The sequence below is a fragment of the Melozone crissalis genome, unplaced genomic scaffold, assembly GCF_028551555.1.
Source record: "Melozone crissalis strain CALT ecotype California unplaced genomic scaffold, PUWL_Pcris_2 ptg000020l_1, whole genome shotgun sequence".
NCBI lineage: Eukaryota > Metazoa > Chordata > Aves > Passeriformes > Passerellidae > Melozone > Melozone crissalis.
The window spans coordinates 796624-809625 of NW_026535798.1; the positions used below are offsets into that span (position 1 = coordinate 796624).

The 13002-nt window shown below is 46.9% G+C and overlaps 1 protein-coding gene across 1 annotated transcript in view; it reads left to right on the plus strand.

The window, feature by feature from the left end:
• LOC128937658 (CUB and sushi domain-containing protein 2-like) overlaps positions 1-12539 on the plus strand; it is a 146502-nt gene extending 133963 nt beyond the window's left edge. Inside the window, exons 57-67 of the mRNA XM_054277453.1 lie at positions 57-230; positions 1263-1336; positions 2496-2607; positions 3022-3201; positions 4788-4853; positions 5987-6148; positions 7826-7938; positions 8545-8632; positions 9412-9550; positions 10530-10671; positions 12467-12539. Of these exons, the coding sequence (XP_054133428.1) occupies positions 57-230; positions 1263-1336; positions 2496-2607; positions 3022-3201; positions 4788-4853; positions 5987-6148; positions 7826-7938; positions 8545-8632; positions 9412-9550; positions 10530-10671; positions 12467-12496 (1280 nt within the window). The 3' untranslated portion in view covers positions 12497-12539. The remainder of the gene's footprint in view (positions 1-56; positions 231-1262; positions 1337-2495; positions 2608-3021; positions 3202-4787; positions 4854-5986; positions 6149-7825; positions 7939-8544; positions 8633-9411; positions 9551-10529; positions 10672-12466) is intronic.
• Positions 12540-13002: the final 463 nt, after the last annotated feature.

The window sequence follows — 13002 nt, forward strand, 5'->3', positions numbered from 1 at the left end:
GGATGTGGCATTCCTGGGGGCTCTGTGGCCACCTCCCTGTCCCTTTGCTGTTGCAGCCGTGTTCTGTGGGGACCCGGGCACCCCAGCCCAGGGCAGGAGGGAGGACAGAGGCTTCACCTACCGCTCGTCCGTGTCCTTCTCCTGCCTGGCCCCGCTGGTGCTCGTGGGGTCGGCGCGCAGGTTCTGCCAGTCCGACGGCACCTGGAGCGGGACCCAGCCCAGCTGCATCGGTAAGGGGGGCTCAGTGAAGGCTTTGGGGGCTCAGTGAAGGCTTTGGGGGCTCCCTTCACCTCCAGTCCCAACCCCTTGGGGGTCCTTGGAGGTCAGGATGGGAGCAGAGGGCAGAGAGGAGAGCGGGGTGACCGTGGTGCTTTGTTGTGGTGTTGTGAGGGTCCCCAGGATGGGGTGAGAGATGGGAATTGACTCCCAAGTTCTCAGAAAGCTGATTTATTATATTATGAAATTATATTAAATATATATTATATTAAATATATTAAATATATATTATATTATATTATATTATATTATATTATATTATATTATATTACATTATTAACTGATACTATATTATGAACTTATAATATATTTTATATATATTATATTAAACATTATTTATTATGTATATATTAATATAATTATAATTGTATTTATATATATAATTATAATAATAAATTTATTATAAATATTATATAAATATATATTTTATATATATACTTAAATATGTATTATATATAAATATACTAATTAAATATAATATGTAATATATAATATATATAATATATTATATATTAATATGTTATATATTATATTATAGTATTGATATAATATCAATCTATTAAACATATTTATAAATATATTATTATAGTTATAAATATAAATATAATTGTATAATAAGTATAAATTATATATATTTATATATTAAATAAAATTACATCATATCATATTATAAGAAAATGCTATACTAAAACCATCCTAAAGAAAGAGAAAGGTGACATCAGAAAACCAGAAAAGAATGAATAATAAAAACCCGTGACAGACTCAGAGAGTCCAACACAACTGGCTGTGATTGGTCATTAATTAAAAACTTGGTTGCTTCTTTCTGCAGCAGGCAGGGATTTAAGGAACAGGAAGATCCATGTGTTCTCCTTGTTGCTGTGTGTTCCTTCAGAGCCAAATCCCATTTGTGTTCCAGAGGTACAGCAGGACCCGTGTGCCTGGAGGGCTCTGAGCTCTCCCATAAATCCCTTCCCTGTTTTTAACAGATCCCAGCCTCACGACGTGTGCAGATCCTGGAGTGCCTCTTTTTGGGATGCAGAACAATTCCCAGGGATACCAGGTATGGCCGTGGACGATGGGTGTGCCACAAAGCCAGCCCTGCTCGGTCCTTGGCCTGGATTCACGTGTCCTCCCATGGACTCCTGTGTTATCCTATGGATTCATGTGTTCTCCCATGGATTCCTGTGTTATCCCATGGATTTTTGTGTTCTCCCATGGATTCAAGTTTCCTCTCATGGATTATTCTGTTCTCCCATGGATTCATGTGTCCTTCCATAAATTAATGCCTCCCATCATGGATTCACATGTTACCCCATGGATTATCCTGTGGATTCATGTGTCCTTCCATGGATTCTTGTGTCTTCCCATGGATTAGTGTCTCTTCCCATGAATTCACATGTTATCTCATGAATTCACATGTTATCCCATGAATTTCTGTGTTGTCCCATGGATTCACGTGTTCTCCCATGGATTCATGTCTCCCCTGATGCATTAATGTCTCCTCCCATGGATTCATGTCCTTCTTCCATGGATTCTTGCATCTTTCCATGGATTATTGTCTCCTTCCATGAGTTCACGTCCCCTCTCATGGATTCTTGTGTTATCCCATGGATTCTTGTGTCCTTCCATGGATTAATGTCTCATCCCATAGATTAATGTGTCCTTCCATGGATTAATGTCTCATCCCATGGATTCATGTGTCCTTCCATGGATTCCTGTCTCCTCCTGGGAGCAGGACACCCCAACGTGCTCCTTTAGCCCTCTGAGTGGGTTTGCACAGCATTAATTAGGCAGTGCATTGTATCTGAAATTAATTACAGTGCTAATTAATAGTTGCTGCTATTCACATTAATTCCCATTAATTTTCAGGCCAAATCCTGCAGGTGCTTTTGCTAATCCCATCTCTCATCCAGCAGGAAATCGTTGGAATGGGGACAAAAATCCCACAGCGGCTCCCTTGGGGGGCTCCATTCCCACCCATTCCCTGCTGGGATAGTGGATGGCAGAGTGGATCCTTCCATTTTCCTGCTAATTAGTCACCTTAATCTTGAAGTTTAATTAATTTATTTTATGTTTAATTAATTTGGAGACACCATAAATGGGATTTTTGCTCAGCTGGGAGTGGAGCTGCTCCTGTGAGGGATGAGGTGGTGACAAGGGGATGGAATGAAAGTCTGGGAATCCCTGGGAAGCTGAGTGATTGTCTCCTGTTGGGACAGGTGGGAAGCATCCTGTTCTTCAGGTGCCAGAAGGGATATCTCCTGCAGGGCTCCACCACCAGGACCTGCCTGCCCAACCTGACGTGGAGCGGCGTCCAGCCCGACTGCGTCCGTGAGTCCTGGGAATGCCAACAGGGAGCTGGGGCCCTCAGCCAGGCTCTGCAAAAGGAATCCTTGCAGAAAATGTGTGGCATTTTAGGGAGAATTGGGGATTGCAAAGGCAGTTTTTAGTCTGGCACTCAGTTCTGGGCTCAGAGGTGTTTCAGCACCTTTTGGTTTTGTCTTTTTCCCTTAAAAATGGGGGTGGCCAATCCTGATTTTCAGCTCATCAGCTGGAGCCAGGTTCAGCTTTAGCCAGGAAGAGAAACCCAGCATGGGAAGCTCTTCCAGCTGGGAAAAATCCCTGTGAGCTGTGGTGTAGAACCTCTTCCAGGAGGGTTCCCCTGTTGCTGTCACCGTGTCACTTCTCACCCTCCCCGTGCCCACCTGGGTGGTTTCTCTCACCTGTTCTCCCTGTCCCCTCCAGCCCACCACTGCAAGCAGCCCGAGACCCCATCCCATGCCAACGTGGGTGCCCTGGACCTGCCCTCCCTGGGCTACACCTTGATCTACTCCTGCCAGAGCGGCTTCTACCTCACCGGGGGCTCCGAGCACCGCACCTGCAAAGCCGACGGCAGCTGGACAGGGAAGCCCCCCATCTGCCTGGGTGAGGGGCTGGCAGCACCAGCTGGGCTCTGAGACCCTCCCCAGGCTCTCAGCTTGTGGAGATCCTGGGCCTTGAGGTCCTTCAAAGGTGGTTTTCAACCTGCAGATAAACTCAAGATTCAGTTTTGGTGTCAGAACTCCAAGGAAGGAGAGGGGAGGTGTTTTCAGCCTTGATTTTGTTCCCTTAAAAGTTGTGGGATGGCCCAGCCTGATTTTCGCTTGGTGGGAGGGTCTCCATCACTGGTCTCCATTGCAGAATCCCAGAACATGGTTGGAAAAGGCCTTTGAGGTCATCAAGTCCAACCTGTGACCCAACACTCAGGTGCCACCTGCAAAGAGTCACCTGGGGATCTTCTGGGGAGTTTTTGGGTCTAGAAGAACCTGTACAGGACAAAAATTGTTTATCTCCCCCACATTTTACCTGCCACAGAGTCTTGGATGAAGAACTTGTTCTGATCCATGGAAATGGAGCCCTGTGGCTCTCCTGGAGTGGGGTCACTCTGGACACTTGGGGTTGGAGCAGAGGGAAAGGCAGGACAGGCTGGGGACAGTGGCTGAAAGGTAGAGAGGGACCTGAGGGTGCTGAGGGACAGGAGCTGGCCATGAGCCAGGTGTGCCCATGGTGGATCAGGGATGGACCAGCAGGAGCAGAAGAAGGATTGTCCCCTGTCTTGGGCACTGGTGAGGGACACCCTGAGTGCTGTGTCCAGCTTTGGGCTCGTCCATCTGGGACATGGAGGGAATGGAGAGTGTCCAGGGAAAGGAACAGAGCTGGAAAAGTCCTGATGGAGCTGAGGGGGCTCAGCCTGGAGAAAAGGAGGCTCAGGGGGGACCTTGTGGCTCTGCACAACTCCTGACAGGAGGGGACAGCCCCAAATTGGGCTCTGCTCCCAGGGAACAGGGACAGGAGCAGAGGGAACGGCCTCAGGCTGGGCCAGGGCAGTTTGGGGTCGGATTTTAGTGAAAATTTCTGCACAGAAAGGGTGGTCAGGCCTTGGCAGGGGCTGCACAGAGAGGTTTGGAGCATCCAAGGAAAGCCTGGACGTGGCACTCAGAGCTCTGGGCTGGGTGACAAGCTGGGCATTGGGCACAGCCTGGGCTCTGTGACTTTGGGGGGCTTTTCCAGTCTCAGGAATTCTGGGTGGGCAGTGCCAGACCCCAGAACAGCACAGCATAGCATAGAATAGAATACAGTACAGTACAATGCAATGCTATGCAATACAATACAATACAATGCAATGCGATACAATGCAATAATGACCAGCTGTGCTTTGTCCCCTGGGCGTGGCACTCAGAGCTCTGGGCTGGGTGACAAGCTGAGCATGAGGCACAACTTGGGCTCTGTGACCTTGGAGAGCTTTTCCAGCCTCAGGAATTCTGCGGGGGCAGTGCCAGACCCCACAATACAATACAAAGCAATGCAGTGCAATGCAGTGCAATGCAATGCAAAGCAATGCAATTCAATGCAATGCAATGCAATACAATACAATACAATGCAGTGCAATGCAATGCAATACAATACAATGCAATACAATACAATACAATACAATGCAATAGTGACCAGCTGTGCTTTGTCCCCTGTCCCAGCCGATGTCCGGCCCAGTGGGAGACCCGTGGGCACCGCGCGGGAGCCGCCGCTCGCCAAGGCCTCAGGTGAGGCTCAGGGGGCTCCTCCCCGTGGGCACAGCCCTAAAACCCCCTCAAATCCACCCTCCTGAATCCCCTCCTCTGTGTGAAAAATGCCAATCGCTTGTTTTTAACATTTTAAAAGTTTAATGGTAATAAAAGGGTTATAAAAATAGTAATATAATTTGAGTAATAATGATTTGGACAATTTGGATTAGGACAATATGAGACAATAGAGACAAAGAGTTATGTACAGTCTGGGTATCCAAAAAAGGACACCTGTTAACAAAGGATTAACCATTAAAAGCAACAGCCTGTTGCATATTCATACACCTCATACACGATGCATAAATTCCATTCAAACACAGGATTCTGTCTGGTCGGTCCCTACTTCTTCCTCTGAATCCTAACAGCACCTTAGAGGTGGGAAGAAGTTCGTTTCTTCTGATAAGAAGAATAAATTCTGTTTCTCTGAAAGATTTAGGTGTCCTGTGGCTGCTATCTCAGTGCAAGTCTTTTCTTTAAAAAAAAGTATCCTACATAGCATAGTTTCTATTTTAACGTTTTTTATATCCTAAAACTATATTTACCCACTACTTAAGAGAATTAATACAGCATCACTTTCTAACACAACACATATAATATTAATGTTAATATTTGAGAAAAGCCAATCATAAAATACATGCATTTTTCACACTCTGGAAACTGCCACATGCCCCATCCTATTCCATGGACAACAAACAGGATCCTTACAGGAGCTGAACATCAAGATCCATATTCCTCCCCACAGCATTCCAGCCCTTCCTGTACATTTATCCTTTTTTATTTTAAGCTTTCCTAATAAGTTTATTTGAGCTTTTCCTAATAAATTATTTTGGGGCTGGTTTGTTTTTTAAACTATCCTTGTGTTTTTGGTCACAACAGCCAAATTAAAGTTACTGGTTTTGTCTTTGTCCCTCATGGTGATGGCTCAGAGCAGGTGTGATTGAAGATACTTAAAATACAAAATATTTTTGAAATATTAAATATTTAAAACAATCTAATTATTATCAGTGAATTCAAAGAAAGACAGAAATCCTGCTCTGTTTTTTTTTTTTTCCTGAAAAAATGGAAATGCTGCTGGGTATTTTTTTTCACATCTCTCACTGCTGTAATTCCAGTGCCTGCAGATGTGTTTGCAAGGAATTCCCTGTGGAAAGGCTCCTACGAGTACATGGGGAAGAAGCAGCCAGCCATGCTCTCTGTCACCAGCTTTGACCCTGCCACCAGCAAGGTCAACGCCACCTTGATCGACCACAGCGGGGTGGAGCTCCAGGTGTCAGGTGAGGGACAGACAATGTGACCTTTGGGAGGGGGTGGCATTGGCACTGCCAGGGCCGTTCCCTGTGTGGGAACTCAGCACATCCCTTTGGATGTCCAGAGTTGCCGAGGACCCCATTGCGGGGCTCAGAGACCCTGGCACACAGCCCACAACACCTGGGGATTTGATTGTGACCCCTGGAGCAAGTTACCAGCATTGTATGAGGACCTGAAAGTCACACAGGTTTGAATGGTGTAATAACAAAATGATCACAGGGTGAAAATAAAGATTTTAGGATTTTTGGTATGGGGGTTATGGGGACAAGATGGAGGAACTTGGACGTTTCCAGCCTTTCTCCTTCTCCTTCTTGTTCTCCATTTTCTGCAGCGATGTTGGCACTTTGGGATTGGTTTAGAGTAGAAGTGCACTGTGTAACACAGGTGATGGGTATTGGGAATTAAGTGTAAATATGTTATAGGTAGTTTGTAGTATAAAAGGACAACACAGAGTGCCTGTGGCTGCCCTGCTGAGCAGATCTCGGCTGGGCAGAAAGAAAATTTTATAGATAAGAATTAATAAACAACCTCAAGACCAAAAAGTGAAGAGTCCAGACTCATTCTTCAGTTGCACGGGCCGAAACAGAGACACCCTGCACATCTTAGGGCAGAGAATATCAACAGCAACACGAGAGCACTGCTGGGATGTTGTGATAAAAGCCAATTCTGGATTGGATAGGTCATATTTTATGGGATTATCAGAGGTTATATTATATATAACACTATAAAATATAACCTATATCTATAATAGGTTCTATTTTATAGTGTTATCAGTACTGTGTCAAATCTTACTGGTGGACAATACATTCATGCTTAATTTATGGGTCAGTACAAGGTATTTTGCTTGTTTGTCAAACTTCTGTATTTTTAGTTAGTTTACATATTTTTTCTACTGATTCTCATGAGACAGCTCTTATTGTTTATACTGGTGCAATTATTTTTCACTCTAGGAATAGATTTTTATGTTAATGAATCTTTCATACCAAGATTGTTTTCTCATGGGAACTTGCAGCCATTAATTTAGGCCTGATTTTATGAGGCCTTTCTTTTATAATTTCTCTTCCTGTCTGCATCACTGGGACACCTCTAGGGCTGTGTCCAGTTCTGGTCACTCATGGCCAGAGAGACATTGAGGGGCTGGAGTGTGTCCAGAGAAGGGAATGGAGCTGGAAAAGGGTTTGGAGAACTCCTGATGGGGCTCAAGGGGCTCCCCACAACTCCCTGACAGGAGAGGGGTCAGGCTCTGCTCCCAGGATGAAACAGCCTCAATCTGTGCCAGGTTGGATTTTAGGGAATATTTCTCCATGGAAACACCTTGAAGCTGCCCAGGGATGTTTGGAGTGCCCATCCCTGGAGGTGCCCAAGGTAGGACTTGGAGCTTTTGGGTAAAAACCATGAAATTATGTGAGCTGGACTTTGATGATCCCTGGGGGTCCCTTCCAGCTCATGATTCCATCAGTGCTCCATGTCCCTGCCCTCCTGAATATTAATTAAATATTGAGTTGAGTCCTTTCCCATGTGGAAAATACCTTCAGTATCCTGGGCTGTGTTTCCCACCACCAACTCAAATCCTGACGTAGTTTCTCTGCTCTCCCACTCAATTATTTCAAACCAGAGCTGACAAAATCCCATTTTTTTTCCAGGGATTTACAAGAAGGAAGACGTGCACCTGCTGCTCCAGGTGTACCAGATCATGGGGCCACTGGAGATATTTGCCAACAAGTTCAGGAATGACAAATGGGCCCTGGATGGACACGTGAGTGAACAAAACCCACCCTCCCATGGCTGTCCCAGCCTGGATTTCCCTTCCCTGGAGCTGAGGGATGATTCCCAGAGCTGGGAGGGGACATGTGGCACTTTTCCAGCAGGTGACAGCTCCTCCTGCAACAGGGGGTTGGTTTTATTGCCCTGGGGTTTGGAATCCATCATCTCCCAGATAATGCTGGAGGAGAAACCAACGGGATTTGTTCCCTGTGGATGTTTTACATCTGCTCAACATCTTGCTGGAAAAGCTTATTTTCCCTACTCCTCACCCTTTACCTGTGTCTGGGAGTTTCCCAAGCCCTTTAGGGATCCAAAGGAGCTTGGAAAAAATGTGGATCCAAGTGACCCATGGCCACTTTTTCCCCTCTCCCTCTGGAATCACCAATGTCCTCTCCAGTTTATCACAAACAAGATTTTTTTAGCTTCCCTTCCTTTGAGAATGGAGAATTTTCAGCTGTAGGGCAGTGAAACTCCTTAAAAAATGCCAGAATTTTCTGGGGAATTGCATCAAATTAATGCACTTGGAAGGGGCTGGGGTGAGCTGGGTATTAAATTCAAGGAAAAGTTGGATAAAACCATTGATTTCCACTCTCCACAGGTCTCGTCAGAGTCCTCGAGTGGCACCTTCGTGTACCAGGGCTTTGTGCGTGGCAAAGGCTTTGGGCAGTTTGGCCTCCAGAGACTTGGTAAAATTCTTTGGATTTGCACTTTTCCCCTCAATTCCAGAAGCTCCATTTTGGCCTGGTTGGGGGTTTCCAGACAGGGAATTTTTCTCCAATCCCTCGCTTGAATTTTCGGCGCTTTCCGAGTTCTGCTGAGCTTGGTGTGAGGTTTGTGGGAGACAAGCAGCACAAAACAAACAGCAAAGGATAAAATTTGTAATTTGGGAGCAAAATGAGGGATAACCAGGCTGCTGTCCAAAGGCAGGGAGAGTTTGGAAGCACAAACAACACCTGGATATATTTATTTCCATATTCCCAGATCCCTGCCAAGCCCAAATCCCATTCCCACCACAGCAAGTGTCTCCATCAGAAATCACAGAGGCTCTTGGGAGCTTAAACCCCCCAAAGTTTAAGCTCCTAAATACCACTTAAAGCATGGTTTGAGCTCTTTAATCCCTCAAGATTGCTGGAATCTCGTCACCTTTATGGATGCTCGTTATTGCAGCATTTCAGAGTCTCCTTAAAGCCCAACTTCATGCATCCAAGTTGGACATTTTTGGCAAAATAAATCAATTTATATATCTCTTTAATTGCAGATGTAAATAAATGATGAGCCCTAATAGGCTGGATTTCCATCCTTGCACATCCCTTTTTAAATTCCATTTTCCAACACCACTTCGCTCATTTTGCTGCTGGTGCCACCTGTACTTTGAGCCAAGGCCTTTTCCCCCAGCAAGGGTTTGGAAATGTGGGAAATGTGAAAGGAAAATGAAGGAAATGTGTTCATTTCTGCTGTGTTGCAGACATCAGCATGATGGAAAATGATCCTGAATCCATAGGCCACCACTTTGCATCCAACAGCAGCTCCGTGGCAGCCGCCATCCTTGTGCCTTTCATCGCCCTGATTATTGCAGGGTTTGTGCTTTATCTCTACAAACACAGGTGGGTTTGGGACAAGAATCCCAAAAGCTGAAAGAAATTCAGGGATTTCAGAGGAATTATCAGTGAGCTGGGCTTAAAATCATCCCCTTTAGGGCTGGTTTAATTCAGGAGGTGGGACAAAAACAGAAGGTTTGGAAGGTTATTGCAGGGTTTGTGCTTTATCTCTGCAAACATGGTTTTGGGGCAAGAATTCCAAAAGGTGAAAGAAATTTAGGAATTTGAGAGATATATCCGTGAGCTGGGCTTAAAATTCCCACCTTTAGAAATGGTTTAATTCAGGAGATGGGGCAGCAACAAAGAGGGTTTGGGAGATTGGGAGAGTAATTCCAAAAGGTGAAATAAATTCAGGGATTTGAGAGGAGTATCAGTGAGCTGGGCTTCGAATCCCCCTTTTAGGGCTGGTTTAATTCAGGAGGTGGGAAAAATAAAGCATTTCTTTGGATTTGGGATTTGGGAGAGGAGAGCAATGGTTTTTCTGGCCATTAATGGGATTTGTGGCCACATTTGGGAGGATAAAAAGCAAATTCCCCCCCTCCCTGTGGCTTTGAATGTGGTGTAAATTCAGTTTTGTCCTGATCAATGCTGCAAACCCCCAGATGGATTTTCCTGCCCCATCCCCACAGGTTTCCCCTGTCACTGCCCCCCCTCAGGGCTGTCATCTTGATTTCTTAAGATTTTCTAAGCATTCTGAGTTTACATTCATGTAACAAACTTTCTCACACACTTTCTGTAAATAACTCATTGTTTTGCATTCTTTTATGGAGGAGGAGAAATTTGCTGGACTGTTGGTTTGTCCAGCGTCATTGGAGAGGTGGCACTGTCACCCTCCAACCCATTGTCACTTTTGGAAACCTATAAATTTTAGAATCAGAAGATAAATTTTCAATTTTTTTATCTTGAAAGCAGCGCTGTGTGTGCATTGTGTGTTCCGTGTTGTGTAGTGACATCACCTGTGTGGGTTTTGTCCCCGATGCCACAGGAGGAGACCCAAAGTCCCATTCAACGGCTACGCCGGCCACGAGAACACCAACGTGAGGGGCACCTTTGAGAACCCCATGTACGACAGGAACCTGCAGCCCTCAGACATCATGGCAGGCGAGGCCGAGTTCACAGTGAGCACGGTGTGCACGGCGTATAGCGCCGTCCCCGCGCGGTGAGTGGGACACGGCCACCCCACGGTCACCAGTGGGCCCTGGGGGCTGTGGGGTCCTGGGATGAGGGGAGGTGGAAGGGGTTGGGAGCATGGAGTGAGTGGGGAGGTGGAATGGGTTGGGGTTGTGGAGTGTGTGGGGAGTTGGAAGGGTTTGGGGTCATGGAGTGTGTGGAGTTGGAAGGGTTCTCTTCGGATCATGGAATGTGTGGGGATCATGGAGTGCGGGGAGTTGGAAGGGTTTTGGATCATGGAATATGTAGGGTGTTGGAAGGGTTCTCATGGGATCATGAAGTGCAGGGAGTTGGAAGGTTCTCATGGGATCATGGAATGTGTGGGGAGTTGGAAGGGTTTGGGGTCATGGAGTGAGTGGAACTGGAAGGGTTTTCATGGGATCATGGAATGCAGGGAGTTGGAAAGGTTTGGGATCATGGAGTGCGGGGAGTTGGAAGGGTTCTCTTGGGATCGTGGAATGTGTGGGGAGCTGGAAGGGTTTGGGATCACGGAACGCATGGAGTTGGAAGGGTTCTCTTAGGATCGTGGATTGTGTGGAACTGGAAGGGTTTGGGATCATGGAGTGCAGGGAGTTGGAAGGGTTCTCTTGGTATCATGGAACATGGGGAGTTGGAAGGGTTCTCGTGGGAATCTTCATGGGATCATGGAATGCATGGAGTTGGAAGGGTTCTCTTGGGATTGTGGATTATGTGGAGCTGGAAGGGTTTGGGGTCATGGAATCTGTGGGGAGTTGGAAGGGTTTGGGGTCATGGAGTGTGGGGATTTGGAAGGGTTCTCATGGGATCATGAAGTGTGGGGAGTTGGATCATGGAGTACAGGGAGTTGGAAGAGTTTGGGATCATGGAGCGTGTGGGGAGTTGGAAGGGTTCTCATCGGATCATGGAATGTGTGGAGTTGGAAGGGTTTCCATGGGATTGTGGAGTGAGTGGTGTTGGAAGGGTTCTCATGGGATTGTGGAATGTGGAGAGGTGGAAGGGTTCTCTTGGGATCATGGAGTGTGTGGGGAGTTGTAAGGGTTTGGGATCATGGAGTGTGTGGTGTTGGAAGGGTTCTCATGGGATCGTAGAACGTGGTGAGTTGGTTTGGAATCATGGAATGTGTGGAGTTCCATGGGATCATGGATTGTGGGGAGTTGGAAGGGTTTGGGATCATGGAATGTGGAGTTGGAAGGGTTTGGGATCATGGAATGCATGGAGTTGGAAGGGTTTTCATGGGATTGTGGAGTACAGGGAATTGGAAGGGTTCTCTTGGGATCATGGAGTGTGTGGGGAGGTGGAAGGGTTTGGGATCATGGAATACATGGAATTGGAAGGGTTTCAGATCATGGAGTGTGTGGAGAGTTGGAAGGGTTCTCATGGGATCGTGGCATGTGGGAAGTTGGAAGGGTTTGGGATCATGGAACATGGGGAGTTGGAAGGGTTTTCATGGGATCATGGAGTGTGTGAGGAGCTGGAAGGGTTTGAGATCATGGAGTGTGTGGAACTGGAAGGGTTCTTATGGGATCATGGAATGTGTGGGGAGCTGGAAGGGTTTGGGATCATGGAGTGTGTGGGGAGTTGAAAGGTTCTCTTGGGATCATGGAATATGGGGAGTTGGAAGGGTTTGGGATCATGGAATGTGTGGGGTTGGAAGGGTTCTCATGGGATCATGGAATGCAGGGAATATTCCATCTGGAATGCTCCAATTTTAGGACACCAAAGCCCCTTCCCCAGAATTCCCATGTGCCATGACCAACCCCCTTGCTCCCCCAGATTCCCGTGGCCGGTGTCCAGTGTGGATGACGTTCCCACCTCACCATCCATCCATCCCCTCCCCACCTCCCTGCTCCCGCCCCGCCGAGGCCGCGGAGAAGCTGCTGCACCTCCCCGGAATTCCCGAGGGGCTGCTGGATCCACCTCCAACCTCCATCCTGCTGGGTCTCCAAGCCAAAGGTTCTGCTCCGGCCCCGCTCCCAGACCTCGGGAAGGCCTGCTGGTCGGAAGGCTTTCCCCAGCTTCCCAAACTTTGGGAAGAGCTTGGGCCACAAAGAGGTTGTGCACAAGGTGCTGGATTCTGTGGAAAACACCTGGATGGGACAGGATGAGGATTTGTGTGTCTGGGTTATTTTTTTGGTTGGATTTTCTACCCCAGGGCTTGAGCAGAGGAAAGGTTTTCAAAGGGGAGCTTTCCAAACCTTGGGAAGCTTTTCCCCTCTTCCCTGTGTTTGGTTTTCCTTTGGGCATTCCTGGATTTACAGAAAACACCTGGACGGGACAAGATGAGGATTTGGGGTTTCTGGGTCATTTCT